Source organism: Natator depressus, chromosome 19 (genome assembly GCF_965152275.1).
Source record: "Natator depressus isolate rNatDep1 chromosome 19, rNatDep2.hap1, whole genome shotgun sequence".
In the NCBI taxonomy this organism is placed as follows: domain Eukaryota; kingdom Metazoa; phylum Chordata; order Testudines; family Cheloniidae; genus Natator; species Natator depressus.
The window spans coordinates 1,460,395-1,483,323 of NC_134252.1; the positions used below are offsets into that span (position 1 = coordinate 1,460,395).

Here is a 22,929-nt window from a genome sequence, read left to right on the forward strand (position 1 = left end):
GGCCACAGGAGCAATCAATTATTTATCTGGGTTTGACTCATTTTCTCTGGGCAGCGTTTAAGCTGGAGCATGAGCTCACTCATTGCATCAAATATTAATGACAGGTCTCCTGAGAGAGGGATTTTTTTTCTATGATGCTGCTGATTGGCCAATAAAGGGTCCATTCTTACCTAAGAGCCAGCGCTAGGGAGCATTTCACATAGCAATAAACCATCTCGAAGCTGCAGGATCATTCGTGCCATCTCCCATGAGATGATTTGTGAGCTATTAGGCCCAAAGACACAGGGATGCTTGCTGACAAGAAACACTCAGCTCTCTTCATGGGGGCTTTTGGAACTGGAGATTTCAAATGTTCTTCTGGAGTCAGCTTGAGCTGGGTCACGTTTCTGGCAAGAAGGATGTCTTGTGACTCTGAGAATGTTCCAGCACAAAACCTGGGCAGAGTCAATCCCGGTTAAAATGGGAGCTTTTGGGGCGAATTTCAAGTGAGAAGCTGCTACAGGGAGGAGAGTCAAGGCAGGCCCTGTCCAAGCATTCCCTGTCCAGCTCTGCTGATGTACCTCCACCCTGAGATGCAGCATGCTCTGCATTTCCCCTCTCCTCCCCAGCTCTGCTCCTCCACCGGCAGCAGCTCTTGCTATGCCGAGTCCTGGTTTTCCTCTTCAGCAGAAACGGCCAAATTAGCCAGTAGTTTTGTCCTAAAGACACATGAACATTGCGGAGAGATGGACCCAGTTTATCTCCTGCTGGGATTTGAATCTGGGTTCTCCAGAGGCATGTACCTAAACCATTATATCTCCGGGCATGTGTCAGTGCTCACACTCCATCCTCTCCACCCCATCCCTGACTTAGCAACAGTAACGTCTGCTTAGAAGGAACATCAGGTTAGATGGGACAATAGGACTCTGCCTAATTCCCTCATCTCAGGGGGCTTCTCTTGGCTCCCAGAGTGTCTCATCTTCTGTTATCCATTGGAAGTTTAGCATTGAATCCTGACCAAATTAATGATGGGCTTGCACTTTTCAGGTTACATTCTCACTGGTATGAGGTTGCATTTGGCCAGGGAGGCACAGCTCTGCTGAAGGTTGGCTTGGGGTGGTGAAAGGTTGGGGTTTGACAGGCTGATATGAAGCGGGTTTCACCAAACAGAAGACAGATTGGGTTAGCTCAGGAACACGCATAGCGAAGGGTTTTCCTGTAATCTCTTCTTTCTGACAACTCCCATGTTGGACAGATTTGTACCTGTTGACACCCAATGGAACATCCTCCTCTCCCGTCATTTAATCATAATTCTTCTACATTTCCCCTATTGTCCACATGTTGGTGCGGCCAAGGCGCCATCCATACTGCGATGTCACACCTAGTAACTCTGCCATGTGTTTCACCACAGAGCCTGGGCAGATCTAAAGCTGGAGCTCGGGAACACTCCTGTCTGAAATTTTCATTCTGGAGCCACATCTGGCCTGCTGTCCTGCAAAGAAAAGGTTGAAGTGAGGGGGAAATAGGAGACAGAGACAAAGGGGGACTTGGAAATGGGGGCTGGGAGGTCAGGGTTTGAGTGACCAGCTTATCTCAGGCCTGAGCCATTTCGTCCATTCTGATGCCTGATAATTTTTCTTGCAAAGAATTCCAAAAGGCTTGTCGGCTATTTTGACACTTTAATTATCGATCCCTGGGCCAGACCCACTCTGCAGGAATTCCACGCCAGCTGGTCTGCCCTGAAAGGCAGCATCCTCTACTTGTCTTTAGAAGGGGCAGTTTCCTACATGTGCTACCCCTTGCCAACTGGAAAGAGGAGTGCTGGCCTGGAGGAGGGCTCAGTCTTCTTGCCGATCCAGCCTGGGGACTCTTTGCTGAGACCGCCAAAGGGCCCAGATTGGGTTGGGGGTGAGGGGTAGGTTGTGTCTTTGCAGACACTTGGCCACAAGGGCTGAGTCCACTAACCACAGGAACACGTTTTATAAACCTGAATAGCAGATGGAAGCCAGCGCGAGAGTGGGCCGTGTAGCAAGCTGCTGTTGTTACAGCCAGTTCCCTGGACAATCTTGCTGCTCTGCAATGTGTTTGTTAACCTGCGGGTATCTCTCTTGCCTTTTCAGTCAGTACCGAGGTGAGCCAGGGCTGTGCGAAAGGCTGTGACCTGTGCTCTGAGTTCAACGGGTGCCTGAAATGTTCCCCCAAACTCTTCATACTGCTGGAGAGGAACGACATCCGACAGATCGGGATCTGCCTGCCATCCTGTCCGCTGGGGTACTTCGGCGTTCGCAATCCAGACATGAACAAATGCATCAGTACGTGCCAGGGCCTGGGAGAGAGAGAGATACAAAACCATGCTCTGCACTTACAGGTCCTCACATCCAGGGCTTGCAGTGAGTCAACCCTTGCCTGCCCCCAGGATGTGGATCAGGGGTAATATCCCCATTATATGGATGGGGGAACAGGCCCAGAGCGGGAAAGTGACTTGCCCAGAGAATATCCATAGAAAGGGATCCCTTTGCGATTTGCTGCTTGCAGCCCTGAATGCGGCATGAGAGCAGAAGAGAGATTTATCCCGTTTTGCACCTGAGATGGGAATGCAGTTCTCTCCCCTGCAGAGGTGGCTGCGTTTCCACCCATGAATGCAATGTCCCATAGGGGTTTATTTGAAACAGATTAAGAAGCAACAGTATGAGCCGAGGTGCCTTAAGCTTTCCCAGTGCCACCTAATAGCTCCTACCAAGCCAGGGTCAGTAGAAGTAGCGCAGTGAGTTTCTCTAAGGTGGGAAAGAGCACGCACAGATTGCCCTACAGAGAGAGATACATCAATGGACACTCACGTAATGATGGCCTGAAAAGCCTGTCCGGCATCCGTTAGTTTGGACATCAGCCCCTTCTCTCAGCTTTTGACTTGCGTTTTGGCTACTGTGTCTTTGGTCAGGGTCCCCCGGGATCTAAGCTAGGAGCTGACTGCAGTCATTCTTGTTAGGAACAGGAAATTGCAGAAATTAGGTGGGAAGTGCAGAAATGTGGCTTGGAACTACTGCAAGAGAGTGTAAATTGGTGCAACTCTGCTCAAGTCAATGGAGCTACCCCCAGTTACACCAACTAAACGTCTGGCCCAACGTATGTTAAACGTTATGCTTAAATCACGGAGAGCTTCTGCCAGTGACAGACAAAATGTCCTCACGGGCCCATCAGCCAGGGTCAGGTTGCTATCATGGGTCTTTACAAAGTGGGCATGGGGCGGGGGCGGGGGGGGAGGGGGAAAGGGCTGAAGCAGTGAACTGTCAAACAGAAAGACTTAGAGACACAGTCTCTAATTTGGGCATTTCTTATTTTGTTGTGTGAATTGTCTGGCTTACCCACCGGGTCGAAGTGATGCTAACACATTGGTGTCATAGCTGACCTCTTGAGGTGGGCATGCTCTTACTTCCAGGATCTTGTGCGGTATCTGGGGAACCAGTGCCACAGACGCTACCTCTTCCTTTGTCTGCCCATCCGTAATGAATTGGGTCTTTGGCCTGGGTCTGTCTGTCTTCCATTGCAAGGGGCTGGGCCAACTGAAACACCAGTGAGTGAGTTGGACCTATGAACAATCCTGGGGTCATTTCATTAGCAGCTTCATAGAACCTGGCACCACAGTCAGCTTCTGTAGCCACACTAGAGCAGGGTAAGGAGTGACTGAAAATGGAGTCAGCTCCTTGTCTTCTTCCATTTTGGCTGATTGTCTGTCAAACTAAACAGGAGCCCAACCCTCTTGCAATCATATTGCCAAGATATAACCCAGCATAGGCTGCTGCTGATGTGATAACTTCAGCAGAGTGGCTCTATCTTGCAAGGGGCAATGGCAGAAGGAAACCAGTTTCCTTCTTGGTAGCACCACCAGGCCTGGCAGAGTGCTCAGAGACATACACTGGCTGTTTGCAGATTCCATGGGCCAGGAGGGCTCTCTAGTGGGGTATCTAGTCCTCCCCTTTGCATAGCTCCACTCTTCCTTTCCCCTCTCCAGCAGATGGTGCCCAGTCTCCACCTTGAAGTGCAACTTGACTGCAATATGCACTTTCCACTTTCTGTACCTAAAGGCCACAGAAGCCTGCCGGGAGTTGCTTTTCGATCATATCTATGGATCTGCTGATTTTGGCCCTGGGGGTAGAATTCAAACTATGTGGCTGGTTTTTTTTTCCTTTTTCCTCCCCAGAATGCAAAATTGAGAACTGTGAGGCCTGTTTCAGCCGAAACTTTTGCACCAAATGTAAGGAAGGTTTGTACTTGCACAAAGGGAGATGTTATTCCACCTGCCCAGACGGCTACTCTGCTGCCAATGGCACCATGGAGTGCAGCAGTCCTGGTAAGTGGCATTAAAGCTGTTAGAGCGATTGATTTTTCTGCCGGGTCCTGTAGCATTCTGAAGGCTCAGATTTGTGCTGCCTGTCTGTATGCAATAGCGTATTAATCCTTGCCCGCTTTCCCTGCTGCTCCTCCGTCACCCTGCTGCATTTCAGTGACGTCCCATGAACAGCAGTGACCTGCTGGGGTGCCAGAGTGGGCAGCCCAGCAAGTATGGGAATGGAACAATTAACAGCTCAGCAGGTGCATTCTAGAGCAGTGCTACTCAAAGTGGTGGTCCGCAGACCGGTGCCGGTCCACGAGCCACCTGCTGCCGGTCCGCGTGCACATTGGGAAAAAAAATTGCCGCTCCCCCGCATCAGATAGCTTGAGAAACACTGGGCTAGATGACCTGGAGGTACCTGAAGGGTTCGGCAACAGACAAGAAATTCCAGCTGACATAGGGAAAAGAAAGCTTTTCAACAATGAGAACATCCTAGTAAAACTGGGGGAGCTATAGTCTTTCCTCCCAGGAAACAGAGTGTATATGTGATCTTTCCTGCCTGGAGACAGATTTTCCCTGTAAGACATGCACCTGAACCCCCCTCCCTGCATCCCAGCTGTGCTGTGCAAAGCCAGGCAAACCAGAATCTGCCGCTTCATTTGTTCTTCACTGGTGGCATATTTGCATCTGCAAAAAACAACAAACAGTCAGGGGCTTAACTCTGCAGGAAACTCTCCGCCCTTGCCAATTTAATATTTAGTTGCAAAATGCGTGATCGGTTTTCTGTGCCGGTTGCCTTAAAGCATAGCTGTGGTTTGGAAGATGTCAATAAACCCTGCAAGGGACAAGGCTAGCTGCAGCAGCATTCTAATGAGTGATAGTACAGCCAGATACTCAACCCTCTGGAGGAGTGTAAAACCTTCTGGCATACTACAGCACACTGCCCCGATTCATTGTTTGTTTGTTACTTCTCCGAAAACACCTGTTGCTGAGACTCACGATCTAAATGACGGACTCAAGGATATAATAGCCTCAGGGAGGGGTGGGGGGAGCACACCTCTGACCTGCTAAAGGCCCAGATGTGGGGTGCAGTGGGTGACAAAGACCCCATATGAGCACACACAAAAATTAACCATGCAGGAAACTTAAACTGTGGCAGGCTCCCCTCCTCGTGCGAATGGCTCCTCGGTCTCGCCCGTCTTTGTTTCTAAAGTAAACAATTTTTGGCAGTGAAAATGAGGGAGCACCGTGTTTGTGTGGAATGCGGGGAATTTGGGGGCTAAGCGGGTTGGGGTCCCTCAAAACGAGGGACATTCGGGAGGTGTGCGAGGTGTGGCAGAATGCAGGCCACGGCCATGGGGTTATTTGGGTTAGGCAGACATCAAAAAATGCAGACATGCTCGTTGTTGGCACCCAGCTTCATGTGGGTGAGGTCTGCAGTGACCCACGTCTGGGGTTGCCAAAAGGGAAAGGCCACGTGAGGCTAGGAGACAAGAGCGAGTAGAAAAAGCAGGAAGGGACCGTGGTGACTTGTTCTAGGAGAGGCAGATGTGATGCGCTCTGAGGGTCCAGGCATGTTCGAAGTGAGGCTTCCCATTCCCCTGCTGGGCCTCCAGGACCCTGCTCTGCAGGTGGAGCAGAGAACGGGCCAGGGGGAACGGTCCCCTCGGGAGAGATGCACTGAACCTTCTGGCTGAGGCCAGGTGCAGTCAGAGCCTTCTCCTCAGGCACACTGACTTGTTATGTGGTCCCTGCCTTGATCACCACAGCCCTGTGTGGTGCAGCCCGGAACTGGCGTTTGGACTCCAAGTGTCTCGCAACAGGCCCAGAAAATTCCCATCACAGTAGATTTTTCCGCATTGTTTAAGTCTCTGAATAATGCCGGCGGCTCCACCTTAGAGCTCTGGCTGGGCTGGGGTGCGTGGGAGTATTGCACCTCACCAGAGGCAGCTCTGGGGGAGACAGAGATCTGTCTGGGAGGAGCAGGCAGCCGGTGGCACTGGGGAGGGAAAGGGCTCCGGGGACGTGTTGGGGGCACTGGGAAAAGTAGTTTTCTCCTGACTCTCTTGCTGTCTGGCAGCACAATGTGAACTGAGCGAGTGGGGCCCTTGGGGCCCGTGCGCCAAGAAAAGGAAGCTGTGTGGCTTCAAGAAAGGCAACGAAGAGCGATCGCGGAAGGTTCTGCAGGCTCCCTCTGGAGATGTGTCTGTGTGTCCTGCCACCACGGAGCTCCGGAAATGCACAGTGCAGAAGAACCAGTGCCCTGAAGGTGAGCTGATGGCAGGGCATTTCACCCTCTCCCTTTGGGGACACATTCTGTTTGCTTGTCATTAACATGTAGTTTCTCTGCAGGATGTAACAAACAAGGCCTGGTCAGGAACCTGGCAAGGGCAGTCGAGACCCAGGGTCAGAGCAGGGGGAACCTGGGGCTGGAAGTCGTAGACTGCGTTCGTAATCAGGTTCCAGGCTGGGGTTGATACCGAAGGTCAGAATCCAGTTTCAGGTGCCGAGGCGGAAGGCGAAGTCCAAACCAAGCTGAGGGCAAGGCCAGGCACTCAGGAGCCAGGAGCAGGAATGGTCCCGGCAGCTACCTGAGATCCATGCTGCTGCCTGGACTTCCTGGAATGCTCCTTGGTTTATATAGGGCGGGGAGCCAATCGGGAACCACCAGGCTGCCCCATATCAGACCCCTTGAGGAGGGACTTCCCCGATCTGTGTTCTCAGCGGATCATGGGCAGTGGAGCGCAGACTGGCTGGCAGCCTGGAGATGCCCCGCTGCCTGGCAGCTCTGTAGGTCCAGGGTTGAGACCTGCTGGGCCTTACAGCCCCCAAATAGGCCCTGCTTTGTGCTGCACCTCCACAGGACAGGCACGTCTGTGCTGCGTGATCCTCCTTGCCACAGCCCGAACTGACGGATGTGAGCAGCTGTGATGTGTTTCATGCAATGTCATGAGGCACTGAGCATCTTGCCTTGCTCTTTACAGTGTGTGTCCAGTTTGCCTTTCATAGGAACGCAGCCCTGCCAAAAGCCTTTCAGGGCCGGTGTGCAACATGACAACTAGAAAGAACCCCTGGCTGTAAAAACAGAATGAGCCACTGAGCGGTTAGTTTCTAATAGGATTAAGCTTAAAAAATTGTCCCTGGACACAGCTTGCCGTGTCTGCTGTATGTTGGCATTCTTATTCCATTAGCTTCTTCACTGGAGACAGAGAACACACCAAGGGCTGGAGCTCATAGTCCACTTACAATGTGATGGTTGGTAGATGGTTGGTCCACTTACAATGTGATGGATGGATGAAAAGGAGGACTTGTGGCACCTTAGAGACTAACCAATTTATTTGAGCATAAGCTTTTGTGAGCTACAGCTCACTTCATCCCATGTATTCAGTGGAAAATACAGTGAGGAGATTTATATACACACACAACATGAAAAAATGGGTGTTTATCACGCACACTGTAAGGAGATGGATCACTTAAGATGAGCTATTACCAGCAGGAGAGTGGGGGGAGGGGAGAAGACCCTTTGTAGTGATAATCAAGGTGGGCCATTTCTAGCAGTTAACAAGAACGTCTGAGGAACAGTGGGGGGCGGGGGGGAATAAACAAGGGGAAATAGTTTTACTTTGTGTAATGACTCAACCACTCCCAGTCTCTACTCCCCTTACAGTGTGCATGATAAACACCCATTTTTTCATGTTCTGTGTGTATATAAATCTCCTCACTGTATTTTCCACAGTATGCATCCAATGAAGTGAGCTGTAGCTCACGAAAGCTTATGCTCAAATAAATTGGTTAGTCTCTAAGGTGTCACAAGTCCTCCTTTTCTTTTTGCGAATACAGACTAACACGGTTGCTCCTCTGAAACCTGTCAATGTGATGGATGGTTCCTCTCTAGCCCCCTTTGCAGAATGTTGTGTTTTCTTTGCTGTTCCTCACAGTCACTGGACTTGTGAGCTCATGGAGGCTGGTGGCTTGTTCATTCCCCTCCGGATTGCATTAGGACTGCAGTTGTGCTGGCTGCTCTGGGGAGCCCCGTTCTGGATAAAGAAAAGGAGTACTTGTGGCACCTTAGAGACTAACCAATTTATTTGAGCATGAGCTTTCGTGAGCTACAGCTCACTTCATCTGCCGTTCTGGATAGTTCCTAACCCTGCAGGCAGAAGACAATAAGGAGCAGAGGGAAAAGGCAGGCGTTGAGTTTAGTGGCTCTCAAATGCACAAAGTGAATTTTCCAATCATGCTAAGGAGTCTGGCCTGTAACCTCAGCAAATGCCGGTTCTGAATGCCCTGCCAGAGATGGAAAATTACAAAACCAAATTAGAATTTCAGTCATCTCACCGCTCTGTGAACACAAATAATACTGAGCTCATGGGCGTGCACTTCAACCACCCTAACGCCTCAGAGAGCAGGAGAAACACAGGCCTGCAGCGTGCAAGCTGGTCACGAGGCAATGTCAGCACTCACTAGCCATTGGGCCAGCGTGCCTGCTGGTCACGAGGCAGTGGCAGTGCTGAGCTCTGTGATCAGCCAGCATTCCATTCGATAGTCTCATTTTTGCTCCTTTGCTTGGTTTCAGGAAAAAGGAAGAGAAAGGAAGAGCAAGATAACACGAATGGAAACAGAAACCGGAAAGACACCAAAGATGCTAAATCTGGCACCAAGAAAAGGAAAGGCCAACAGAGAGGGACTGTGGTCCCCATGACTCCAGCTAGCCCTGCTCAATAGCTGCCCCTTTACAGTCACATGATGGCAAGAGTTCATTGCTGCTATGTATATGAAAGCTTTATTGAACCAGAGCACTGCTACACAACAGACACAATCAGAAAGATAGACAGACAGACACAGAAACTACACACACACACAAAGACTGACAGAGACCACACACATACGCAACATAGACTGCAAAGAGCAAACTTCTAAGAAGAGGAGTAAGAAAATATAAGAGATGAAGCTTAAATGCCAAGGACTTTACAATGGGAAGCTGGGGAGAAAGTGTGAACCAGAGTAGAGGGCAGTGATGCAAATATTCCTGATTAAATGTCTCAAATAGAAGCCAGCCATGTAAACCCCAGCATAACGCAGCTTCAGCCAGAGACTAGAACTGATTTGCTACTATTCCAAATCAAAGGATCTGGAATCGTGCAAAGGCAGTGGCCTGTTTCTATTCCCCCTTCCTTTATTTTGTGTTTTAAGCTGTAAGAGAATATATGTTAAACCTTTGTGAGAAGAGGTCAGAGATGTCTGCCCTGAAATGGCTTCAAAAATTTATTTCAAATTAAAAAAAAATCCAACAAAATGACAACCAAATTTCTGAGCGTATGGTTCATGGCTCAGCCCCCGCAGAAGCTGGTGGCCGTGGGGGAGGGCCTTGCTTGCAGAAGGAAAACTCATAAAAGCTTTAAGAAAATCTCAGAAAATGTTGCCAGCTGCATCCTAGCCACAAATCAGTCGTCATTCACTTGCACAATCCCCATCTGTGTTCAATAAGCCCTGTCGGGAATTTCCCATCATGCAGCAAGTTGAGAAAATTAGAGGTTACAGCAAACCACAGGCTGTTTGATATTGCGATTCTGACAACAGTCGCAGCTGAAAGGATTCTGTGCTGGACTGAGGAAGGTGCTGATGCCTTTGTGCAGACCCCTCCCTAACCTAATGGAGAAAAGCCGTGCGGTCCCGTCTCTGCAGGGGGCAAAATGTGCAGAACCTTTACATCCATTAGAAAACCATTCATCGGCATGTCGCCAGTTGGACTGGCTTAGAATTAGCACCAGCACTCTCTAGGTCTCCCCACTTCTCAGCAAAGATTTAATCTCCCGGGTGAAATTCACCACTGTGCAACACGAGGCCTGTGGCCACAGGGCTTCCAGGAGACTGAAGCAGTGCGCACACACTTTGTGCAGCCCCTGTGCACAGGGTGGATTTTACCCAAAGCACTGTAGTGAGGCTGCATGGTATTCAGACTTATCCAGTGGTGCAAGGAGGAGGTCCGGTCCAGTACGCCATACCAGTGAGCTATTTATAGCTGGTTCGCTGTACCAGTGAGCTATTTATAGCCAGTAGGCCGTACCAGTGAGCTATTTCTAGCCGGTCCACCGTACTGGGAAGACACGGGAGGAGCAGAACGGCGGCCCCACAGCCCTTCCACGCAGCTGTGACTAGCATCTCCTGTCTGGGGTCTGTAGGCAGCCCCGCTGGAGGACAGGGCTGGGGGCGGTAGAGCCACACCGGAAGAGCTGCTGTTGTGGGGCTGCCCCATATTCTGCTCCTTTCGCCCCTGTGGTTCCAGAGAGGCCTGCAGTTCAGAAGTCTCTGGCGCAGCAGGAGGAGACAGAGCTCCCCCCAGGTAATGTGGGATGGATCATGGGGAGCGGAAGGGGAGACTGTGGGGCCCCAGGCTGGGGGCGGGGTGGGTTCATGTGAGGGGGTCATGTGGGGAGGCCACGTGACCCCCCCCCAGCTGGTGCAGCATAGTGGTAAGAAATGAATTCTACTTGCCCCACTGGTCTTATCTTTCAAAGTGTGCATCCCTTGGTGTAGATATTTGCAGACCCTTTTTCATCCCTTTAAGATCCAGCTGAAATCACTGCTCCCGAGGGATGGGCCCAGGCGAGCTGCCCTGCCCCATAGGGCAGTATCCTGGGCAAGCTGCCCACCCTCCTGGGGGTGTCAGGGGCAAGCTGTCCTGCCCCCAGGGGGGATCAGGGTGAGCTGACCTGCCCCCCAGCTGATCCCTAGCACTCAGGAGGTTTTGGTTTACCATTATTATTACACCTCTTTTGTTCCTGCTCTGCTTCCTGGCTGTCTCAGAGTGCGAAAGCAACCACTGCTTCTCAGAAGTACATGCGCTGGGGGAGAGCTGCCCCCAACACGTAATGTGCTGACACCTTCCGAGGTCACACATGGCCACCTGATGTGACTGGCTGCATCACCTCACACACCCCTCCTGCCGGCTAGCTGGGAAGAGTGCTCGTTGTATTTCGGAAACACAAGTCCATGCAGCTGCAATTCTAGGAAAAGCTACTGGAATTCTCTTTTTGGCCCACCTGCCCTAGTGCAGTTTTGGCAGGGTTCAGAACGTGGGAGCCGCATAGTTGTCCCAGTTCCAGAGCTGCACGAAGCTCTCCGTGCCTGCCGTGCTGACAGCAAGGCCTTTGGGCCCATCATCCACTCTGTATTTAAGTAAACAAGCGGCCGTTATATCTTTTAGAGGGGATTCCATTTCAGCACAATGATAAATGAGCAGCATACCAGGCAGAGAGTGCGAGAGGTTCTCAAAACTCGTCTTTTTGATTGTTTATAGATCATGTTTAGATGAATCCTGGCGGAGACCTCCCCACTTGAAAGGCTGGATCTTGCTTTATTTTCTGTTGTCAGCGAGCGGTGAGAGGAGTAGTCTGTTTGTACTGTGGCTTTGTACCTAACATGGACCTTTTCCCCTCCAGCTGTTCAGCAGCAATATCCGGTAACCCTTTTGGGAGTCTCACTTCACTAATTTCCAGCACCATCCCCAGGGCCCCAACCCGCTCCTCAGCAAAGATTGAAGAGCAGAGAGCGAGGGCATTAACAATTAACGATAATTATATTCCTGACTGCTACCATTCAGGGTTCCCTACAGTACAGAATATCCAGTATTAGCCTCCATATTTAAAAACTAAACTGCACATCAAGATAAATCAAGCAGGCACATGTGGTGCTGCAGGGTCTTTGATTTGCTGTTGTTGTTATGTTGGTTTGGCAGTTACTTGTTATTTCAGAGGAGGAGAACAAGGCCTACGCAACACTTCAGTTCCACCCCAGCCCTATTTTGACATCTTAAGTGGTGTATAGCCCTTGTGTTAACCCTGTCCCAGGGGGGATTTTCACTCCAAATTTGTTAACTTGCAGTGGGGCCCCCAGTCATTAGCAAGGGCTGTTGGCAAAGGTTTCCAATCCTCTCTGCTGGGTTGTTTTGGAATGGCTGCTTTTCCTGTCAGAGCAATACATTCAGTACAGGTGTCTGACACTCAGAACTTTCTACACAAATGTCACTCGGATCTTTCTGTTTCACAGTTAGTGCAGGGAGGGTTCACCCATTAGTGCCAGGTGTGTCCAGGGAGCATCACCACCTGGGGTTGGTCTGGATCCACGTAGAGCTAGTCGAAATTTTTCAATGGCCTTTTTTTTTTAAACTGAAAATTTTGCAAAAGAATTTCATTTTGTGAAATTTGAGGGTTTTTTTTTTAGTTTTTTCCCCTCTCTGCCTGTTTCAGCAGCAAAATGGAAAAACACAAAACAAAAACATTTAGTTTTGAAATTTTTCAGTAAAAATTGTGATTTTTTTTTTAAATCCATTCTTTTAGAAAACTTTGACGGAATTTTTTTTTCTAAAATTTTTGAAAACGTTCATGATTTTTCCCCGTGTGTTTTGCTTGTTCATTGACACCTCCAGATAGCTGGTTTGTGTTTGGGGATTTAAAAGCATTTTCCCTTTAGCCAATATGTTTTCAAGAAGAGGGGCCTGGGTTCAAACACCTGGGGAATGCTTGGGGGTGCGACTGCTCCCAGTTTTGGAATTTTTTAAGAGGGCTTCATTCATCTCAGTTCAGTTGCATGTTAATGCTTTCTGAGTGGTGCTGGAACCATTTGTATAGTGGGGGTGCTGAGAGCCATTGAACCAAACTGTAAACCCTGGATATAATGGAAACCACTTCAAGCCAGAGGGTGCTGCAGCCCCCCCCCCCAACACTCCTAGTTCCACCACCTATGTGCTTTCTTTCCCTTTACAATACAAAATCTGCTGTGATGTTCTCCTCATGGCATCACCATAAAACATGCTTCTTAGCAGGTGTGGTGCTGATAATTTTTGTTCATGTATCGTTCACAAAAATCAGGGTGTCTCTCAAACAAGTGGTTTAAAAATATTTACAGGACAAAACATCTCTTATGAAGCAGTTTATTCTCCACAATTCCAGGCAGATTAATGCTTCAGGTATCTGTATGGCTACCTGTAAGGCAACACTATTACCTCTGGCGTCTAAAGCTGTCCCACACCTCCACCCAATCTTTAATGGAATTGGAGGAGTGTTCTGTGCTATTCTGATAGATTAGATAGGGGGGGTGGATGGGGATAGATAGATAGAATCATGGACATTGTTGGAAGCTCCTTTGGACAGAGATGTCTTTGTTTAAATTAGTGACACAAAAACATTTTTACTCACGTGTCAAGTCAATGGCAGATTTCTTTTCAAAATCTGCCTGCATAGCTTCCAGATATTTTGCTTAGCATTTGGGTAATTTTTCCCAGTTCTGATGGAACTAGAGCAAAGGAGAAGGAACAAAATATCACCACCCTACAACCCTCAGTTTAGAAATTGTTTAATTTCTAGCTCATTTGCTGAGATTTAGGCGCCGAGACAGACCCATCTCACCAGACACAGACTGGTTGTAAGTATTATGCTTTCACCCTCCATGTTTAATATAAATCCAGATTTTCACCTGCCATGGTTAGGTTTAAAATGTGCACATACAGAATCCTCAAATAATAATTTACTAGCCTTCTACTGCGGTAGAAGTGGAGGGAATGTATACATGTTTTAGTTCATGTTTACATTGAAATGATTTTTCACTCAGAAGAAGTCCAGGCTTTGATTAAAGGAAGGATATTCGGATGGTGGCCTCGGTGCTCTTTGATGCCATTATCTGGGTTACATTGCTGAAGGATTGCTGAGAGGAGATTCAGCACCTATTGACAGATTTTAGTAAATCAATGGACCTCACAGAAAGGGATGGTAACGCTGAACCGTTTTGTTTTTTTTTAAATCTCCATTTAAATGACAGAAATCCCAACTTTATACAACCAGTCATCCCAAATAAATCATTCTGATGGTATTTATATACAGGATAATATCGTGTACCCACCTGAATACCCCACTACAGGTCAGGCAGAGCAGCCTGCCAGCACCCCCCGGTATCTGAAGAGCAGCAGAGCCCTGCTGAGAACAACGGCAGTCTGGGGGTTGTAGGTAGATTATATAGTATTATTTACAACCAGTGCAAAGCAGCTTGGCTAGATTCTTGCGTGCCACCCATCTTGCACATGAACCAATTGTATGCAAAAGTCCCAGGACGCGGGCTGCTGGAAGATAAAATGCAGCACATGATATGCACCGCTTTCTGGAGAATAAATCACATTTTGTGCCGAATAAATTCAGATCACAAAATCTTCCTGTCTTACTTTATTTTCAGAGAGAATATTTATGTGTGAATGCTTTATATTCCAGATTCCTAATAAATACTTTATACATATGATAGAGAACATTGGCCTGATTCCAGCCACGTAGCCAGGTGGAGGGAACAGGGGGAGCGATCCAAAAAAAGGCACCATTTGTGCTCCCCCTCCCCCCAGCTACGCCAATGCTGCCATAACTCCGTGGCCTTCCACGGAACGACGCAGTGCTCAGTCAGGCCCTATACATCTAAGAGAACTGAAGGGGTTGAGTCTGACAAGCACTCTGCTCTCAGAGGACTCAATCCTGCAAGGTCTTGAGCATCCACAGGTGCCATTAAAGTCAATCACTGCCCATGCTCTTCATTCTCCCTGTTTTCTTATCATCACCTCCTTTTCCCCCCTCCTCTTCCTCCTGCTCTCTTTTCTTTGCTGATTTGAACTGCAGCTGTGGGAAGGATAAATCAAAGGCATTGAGCTCTGGGGTCTTATTCCTCTGTTAAGGAGTCACCAAATCTGGGCCATGTGCCAAGAAAGCCCTGTCACCCCGTCTCCCTTCACAAGCTTCACCCTAGAGGATGACAACTTCATAGTCCCTGAGGGACAGTGTCATCAGGAGAGGTTGTGGTGAAGTATCTAAGATCTCTTGTTTCAGAGTAGCAGCCGTGTTAGTCTGTATCCGCAAAAAGAAAGCTCACGAAAGCTTATGCTCAGATAAATTTGTTAGTCTCTAAGGTGCCACCAAGTACTCCTCTCCTTTTTAAGATCTCTTGTGCCACCTTGGAGGATCTTGAAGACTAATACTGAAACATAAATCTGCCCTGGTATTCTGTGGGGACCAGTGCAGCGAATGGAGTCTCTAGACTGGTGTTGCCCTTATCCTAGCAGCATTAAACTAACAACAAATACAGTAGCTCCACACCACTCTGAAAAAGTGCTCTGAATAGAGTCAAGTCTCAGAAAGAGACTTTCTCCTTGATTTGCTCCTTGATCATTGAAAACTTGAAGAAAGATGGAGGTGATCTATTGCAGATGATGCTTGCCAAAAAGAACGACAACTCCAGTTCCTAACAATATGGTAAGAATAACTTAACCAACTCCCTTAGAACATCATAGAATCATAGAACTGTAGGGCTGGAAAGGACCTAGAGAAGTCACCAAGTCAGCCCCCTGTGCTCAGGCAGGACCAAGTAAACCAAGACCATCCCTTATAAACTGTCCAACCTGTACCTAAAAAGCACCAATGATAAGGATTCCACAATCTCCCTTGGAAGCTTATTCCAGTGCATTACTACCCTGACAGTTAGAAAATTATTTCTAATAGCGAGCCAAAATCTCCTTGCAGCAGATTAAACCATTCCTTCTTGTCCTACTTTCAGTGGACATGAAGAAAAATTGATCACTGTCCTCTTTATAACAGCCCTAACATATTTGAAGACTGTTACCAGTCTTCTTTTCTCAAGAATAAACATGCCCATTTTTTAACCTTTCCTCATAGGTCAGTTTTTTTAAATCTTTTATCTTTTTTGTTGTTTCCCTCTGGACACTCTCCAATTTGTCTACATGTTTCCTCAAGTGTGGCCCCCAGAACTGGACCAGTACAGCAGCTCAGGCCTCACCAGTGCTGAGTAAAGCACAACAATTACCTCTTATGTCTTACATACGACACTCCTGTTATTACACCCTGGAATGATATTAGCCTTTTTTGCAACTGTGTCACATTTTTGACTCTCATTCAATTTGCGATGCACCATAACACCCAGAGCTTTTTCTTCCAAAGCGTTTGCAATCCTTCCCGGCTTGGTGTCATCTGCAAATTTTATAAACCTACTCTCCATTCCATTTTCCAAGACATTAATGAAAATATTGAATAGTACAAAACCCAGAACTGACCACTGTGGAACCCCACTAGCTATGCCTACCCAGTTTAACTACTCTTTGAGTACGGTCTTTCAACCAGTTGTGCACCCACCTTATAGTAAGTTAGTCTAGACCACATTTCTCTTGTTTGAACGGCATGTGGGACTGTGTCAAAAAGCCTTACTAAAATCAAGATAAATCATGTCTATTCCTTCTCTCCATCCACTAGGCCAGTAAAGAGGGAAAATAGGTTGGTTTGGCATGATTTGTTCTTGGCATATCCATGTAGGCTATTCCCTACAGTTCTATTGGCCATTAGGTGCTTACAAACTGATGGTTTAATAATTTGTTCCAGTATCTTTCCAGGTATCAAAGTTAGGCTGATTGGTCTAAAACTCCCCAGGTCCTCTTTGTTCCCCCTTTTAAAAACAAGTACTATATTTGCCTTTCTCCAGCCTTCTGAAACCTCATCTGTCCTTCATGAGTTCTCAAAGATCATTGCTAATGGTTCCAAAATTGCTTCAGCTACTTCCTTATGTACCCTAGGATGAATTTCATCAGGCCCTGCCAACTTGAATCCAACTTATCGAAATATTCTTTAACATGTTCCTTCCCCCATGTTGTTAATATTAATTGTGTTGAGTATCTGGTCACCACTAATCTTTTTTGTGAAGGCCGAAGCAAAATTGGCATTAAACCCTTCAGCCTTCTTGATGTCATCAGTTATTAGCTCTCCTTCCCCGCTAAGTACAGGACCTACAGTCACCTTCATCTTTCTCTTGCTCCTAACGTAGTAAAAGAACCTCTTCTTACTGTTTCATATGTCCCTTGCTAGGTGCATGTCATTTTGTGCCTCAGCCTCTCTGCTTTTATCTCTACATGCTTGTGCGATTCTGTTGGACTTCTCCTTAGCAATTCGCTCATGTGTCCCCTTTTTGACTTTTAGGTCATTAAACAGCTCCTCATGGAGCTATATTGGCCTCTTACTATTCTTCCTATCTTCCGTTCACATCTGGATAGTTTACAGTTCTGCTTTTAGGATTGTCTCCTTCAGAAACTGCCAGCTCCCCTGAACTGCTTTTCCCCTTAGATTTTCTTCCCACGGGACCTTACTTACCAGTTCTCTGAGTTTGGTAAAGTCTGCTCTTTTGAAGTCCATTGTCCTTATTCTGCTGTTCTCACTCCTTCCTATCCTTAGAATCATGAAAATTGATCATTTCATGATCACTTTCACCCAAATTGCCTTCCACCCTCAGCTTTGCTACCAGTTTCTCCCTGGTGATCAGAATTAAGTCCAAAATGGTTTTCTCTTGGTTTCCGAAACAAAAACTTATCCCCAGCACATTCCAATAACTTACTGGAAATTCTGCTATTTGCCGTATTACTTTTTCAACAGATGTCTGGGTAGTTAAAGTCCCCCATTACTACCAAGTCTTGCATTTTGGATATTTCTGTTATTTGTTCTAGAAATGCCTCATCCACCTCCTCTTCCTAATTTGGTGGTCTATAGTAGACCTCCTACCATGACATCACCCATATTTTTTACCTCTTTTATCTTTACCCAGAGACTTTCAACTGGTCTGCCTCTGGCCTCCTTCTGGACCTCAGAATAAGTATATATATTCTTGATGTATACTGCCAACACCCCCTCCTTTTTTGTCCTGCCTGTCCTTCCTGAACAAGCAATTCCCATCTATACCAATATGCCAGTCATAAGATTTATTCCACCACATCTCTGTGATGCCAATTCAGTCATAATTTAGGCTATGTACTAATACTTCCAGTTCTTCCTGTTTATTCCCCATACTCCTTACACATGTAATTATGGCAATGAGTCATTCTGCTGCCATCACATGGCCACATTCATTGGGGGGTGTTTACAGCAATCAAACCATAACAGAAGGTGTTGAGCAAAATTCAAAATGACTAAACATCAACAAAGGTCAGACCAGCCTTGTCAATGAAACTAAAGGCATTTGACAGGTATGACAGCCTGGCATGATGCCCTGACCTGCCCCTCCTGGTCTGGGAGCTATGGTGGGAAACACACCACTCTACTTATTTGAGAAACAACAGAGTGAGTTAAAAAAACAAAGTCAGTATGTATCAGTATTGAAATGAATAAACTTGTGGGCTGCAGGGCAACAAGTGGAAATGGCTGAATCATATATAATTAGATACATCAGCCCAGTAACCTTAGATGCTGGAATTCTTCCTGCCAGACCAAATTTGAGGATGATTCCTTCCACAGCTGCAGAGATACTGCAGGCCAAATAGTGCCTATGTGATATTTAGTCAACTTAGGTGGAATGCCCAAATAGTCAGTTCAGCTTGACTCTGCTAAGACTTCTGAAAAATCCTGGAATCCTTACAAATAACTAACATTGCTTTATTTGAAAGAACAGAAAATGGTAGTTTCAGAAAAGTAGTTAATGGCATGGAAAACTAGATAGATGATACCAAGGCCAGCTGGGACAATCATGATCATCCAGTCTGGCCTCCTGCATAACACAGGCCAAAGAACTCCCCCAAAAGAATTCCCAGAGCATATTTTATAGGAAAATATCCAATCTTAATCTAAAAATTATTAGTGATGGAGAATCCACCACAATCCTTGGTAAATTATTCCAATGTTTAATTCCTCTGATCATCAAAAATTTACACCTAATTTCCAGTCTGAATGGGTCTACCTTTAACTTCCAGCCATTGGATCATGTTATGCCTTTCTCTACTAGACTGAAGTGCCCATTATTAAATATTTGTTCCTCTTGTAGATACTTACAGACTGTAATCCAGTCACCCCTTTAACCTTCTATTTGTTTAGATAAATAGATTGAGCTCCGTGAGTCTATCACTGTAAGGCAGGTTTTCTTATCCTTTAATCACTCTCATGGCTCTTCTCTGAAACCCCTCCAATTTATCAACATCCTTCTTTTTCACAAAACGCACAGTCAACCTGTGGAACTCCTTGCCAGAGGATGTTGGGAAGGCCAAGACTATAACAAGGTTCAAAAAAGAACTAAATAAATTCATGGAGGATAGAACCATCAATGGCCAGAAGCTGGGAATGGGTGACAGAGGATGGATCACTTGATGATTACCTGTTCTGTTCATTCCCTCTGGGGCACCTGGCATTGGCCACTGTTGGAAGAGAGGATACTGGGCTAGATGGACTTTTGATCTGACCCAGTATGGCCATTCTTATGTTCTTGAATTATGAATACCAGAATTAAACACAGTATTCCTGCAGTCCCAAATACAGAGGTAAAATAACTTCTCTGTTCCTACCCAAGATTCCCTTGTTTATGCATCCTAGGATCACACTCGCTCTTTTAGCCACAGCATCACATTGGGAGCTCATGTTCAGCTGGTTATCCACCAAGACCCCCAAAACTTTTTCAATCACTACTTCCCAGGACAGAGTTCCCCATCTTGTAAGTATGGCTGACTGTAATGGGGTTCACTCACCACTCTTGCGCCTCCTGCCAGCTGTCATGGGAATTAGATCTTCAGGTGGTGCCTCGCCGCTATCACTCCTGATCTAGGACCCGCGTCTCTCCAAAGACCGCGGCATCCTCTTCAGCGACACAGCCCTCCGGCCATGGCACACACTGTGCTCTCCCCTTCCGGGGGACCAGCAGTCCACTGTTCACAGCCACTTCCCTTAGTGGCTACTGCAGCAAATTTTCTGGCCACTTCCTCGTGGCCCCAGCATCCTCTTTGCCCTTGCCTCAGGGCCTCAGCCTGCAAACCTCAGCAGTGAGCCAGGAGCTGTCTCTAACTCCCCTGGTCCCTGCTAGCAGCACTGCTCTGTCCAGCGTGCTGGCAGTTCTCTCAACCTTCCAGAGACACAGATCTTCCTCCCTGGACTCCCAGCAGAGAACTCCTCTCTGCTCTGCAGCTCCCTTTTTATATGGGAATGCTTGACCCTGATTAGCTCCTCCCTTCAGCCCTTCTCTGATTGGCTGCCTCCTATGCAGCCTACCTAGGGCTCTATTAATCCCTTAGAACCCAGTGTGGGGCAGGAGCCCCATCACACTGACATTCTTGTTCCTAAATGTATGCATTTATATTTAGCTGTATTAAAATGCATACTGTTCACTCGCACCCAGTTTACCAAGCAATCCAGACCACGCTGAATCAGTGACCTGTCCTCTTCATTATTTACCGCTCCCCTAATTTTTGTGTCATCTGCAAATTTTATTAGCGATTATTTTACTATTTCTTCTAGACCATTGATAAAAATATTAAATAGTGTAGGGCCAAGAACCGATCCCTGCGGGAGACCCCACTGGAAATAGACCAGCTTGATGACAATTCTCCATTTATAGTTACATTTTGAGACCTATCAGTTAGCCAGTTTTTAATCCATTTAATGTATGCCATGTTAATTTTACATCTAATTGTGTAATCAAAATGTTGTGCGGTACCAAGTCAAACACCTTACAGAAGTCTTAGTTTATGACATCAACTATTTTGCCTTTATCAACCAAACTTGTAATCTCATCAAAAAAAATATTACATTGGCTCGACAGGATCTATTTTCCAAAACCCATGCTGACTTGCATTAATGACATTAACCTCTTTTAATTCTTTATTAATTGAGTCCCATATCAACCGCTCCATTATGTTGCCTGGGATCAATATCAAGTTGAGAGGTCTATAATTAATCAGCTCTCCCATTTACCCTTTTTAAAAATTGGCACAATATTAGCTTTCTTCCAACATTCTGGAACCTCCCCAATGCTCCAAGATTGATCGAAAATCAATACTAATGGTCCAATGCGCTCCTCAGCCAGATTTTTAAAATTCTTGGATGCACGTTATCTGGACCTGCCAATTTAAAAATGTCTAAAGATGTTTAAAGATGTTGCACTTTGAAGATGAAAGGAGGAACGCACATTAATGTCAATAAACTCCCTGTATTTCACCCTTTGCTGTCCAGTGGAAGAATAAATGTGTGCAGCCCACTCAGTACATCTGGATTTGAATGACAGGATTTCCCATTCTCAAGCTTGGGGGGATCAGCATTGTCGCCTGTATGCCAACTCCTCTGAAAGGCAGAAATTCCCCCAGCAAACCAATCCAGATGCCCGCAGGATCCAGCAGGCATTTATAACAGGAGTTCTCCTTAACATACACTACATTTATGAAACCAACTTTTTCTGTTCTTTCAAAGAAAGGAACATTAATTTTCTGGAAGCAGCCCAAGATTTTTAGTTAACAATAAAAAGAGTGTTTTCCGAAGGAAAAGGGAGGGAAAAGGGGTGGGGTGGGGGAGGAAGGCAAGTATTACTCAACTATTTAGTCTAAGAGTTTGAAAATCAAAAGGATCATTTGACAGATTGATATCAACTCTAATAGAAAACACACCAGTCTTGACAAAACTCTTCCGCATAAGCCTTAAGTCTGATAGCTTAAATAATTATCTACAATTTGGAATTAATTTTTTTAATTCCCACATCAGTGTGTGTTTTGTAAATGCTTAAGGCACATATAATTCTGCTAAGAGAAAACCAGAAATTCTAGGCTTATCCAAAACAGACTGAAAATTAGAGGCTATTAATATCATCTTACAAATCATTCTGGAGCACTTCAAAAATTAAAAGTACCTCACACCACAGGGACTATACAATATCAAAAAGCAAAATGCTGCAAGTCATAAAAAAACCAGTCTCATTTTTAGAGTGTCTTAGCAGAAATAAAAAGAATTCTAAAACCAGTAAAGTATACTTCCCACTCCAGTGCTAACAAGAAGTATTTGGAAATGAGGAGCTAGAACCTCAGCTAGATCTTGATCCTGGAAAGGGTAGTTTCTCTGAGGTTATGCCAATTTACAGTAGGTGAGGATCTTGTCCAATGTCTATTAAAATCTGGCAGTGACATGAATATATATATATATATATATATACAGGGATGTTAGATATACAATTCACCCCAACTTGTTGTCTTCCATTTGTTTGCAATGTCCATGCAATTCTTAACATGACTGCTTAAAACATGTTTCAATCTTATCAATTCTATTTCTAAAAATCATTGCCAACAATCCCACACTAACAAGCCAGTGAACCCCTGAGCATCACTGCTATAACAACAAGGTGGTGCCACCATGACCAACACTACAGTACCAAACCAGTGCATCCATGGGCATCCCTACAACAACAACCTGGTGCCTCTGTGCCCCATGCTACCATAATAAACCAGCATGCAGTCTGCATGGAGACATTTTAGGATGTGAATAGATTTCACGCTCAGATTAAGGATTCTTATTATTTTTCTGTGGGTAAAACAAAAATTTAAAAACAATGAAAATTCCATTGGCAGTGTCCTTGAAAATTCAGCTCTCCATTCCTCTTGCATGACTGTGACACCCCCTTTTTAGGCCAGGGAAGGACGGCCCTGCTTAGCCTATCCAGTAGGTAAAGTATTGCCTCCAGCCCTGCTGTGGGGAGGTCACTCCCTGAATGACTTTCTGTGAGGGATATGGTTGCTAACCCTTCCGGACTGGCCGGTAGTCTACCAGAATCAGCATCAATCTCCTGGTGGCTACTGAAAT

General features: G+C 46.4%; 2 protein-coding genes across 3 annotated transcripts in view; one reads left to right on the top strand and one right to left on the bottom strand.

Moving 5' to 3' along the window:
• Nucleotides 1-9,619, top strand: part of RSPO1 (R-spondin 1) — a 33,337-nt gene extending 23,718 nt beyond the window's left edge. The window contains exons 3-6 of one of the 2 annotated variants that reach the window (XM_074934202.1): nt 2,100-2,291; nt 4,178-4,327; nt 6,390-6,578; nt 8,886-9,618. In XM_074934202.1, coding sequence (XP_074790303.1) covers nt 2,100-2,291; nt 4,178-4,327; nt 6,390-6,578; nt 8,886-9,034 — 680 coding nt within the window. In that variant the 3' untranslated portion in view covers nt 9,035-9,618. Of the gene's footprint in view, nt 1-2,099; nt 2,292-4,177; nt 4,328-6,389; nt 6,579-8,885 lie in introns of both variants that reach the window. The other variant, XM_074934201.1, reaches the window with a different exon arrangement.
• CDCA8 (cell division cycle associated 8) overlaps nt 1-22,929 on the bottom strand; it is a 282,601-nt gene that overhangs the window by 170,888 nt on the left and 88,784 nt on the right. The gene's annotated exons all lie outside the window — the stretch shown is intronic.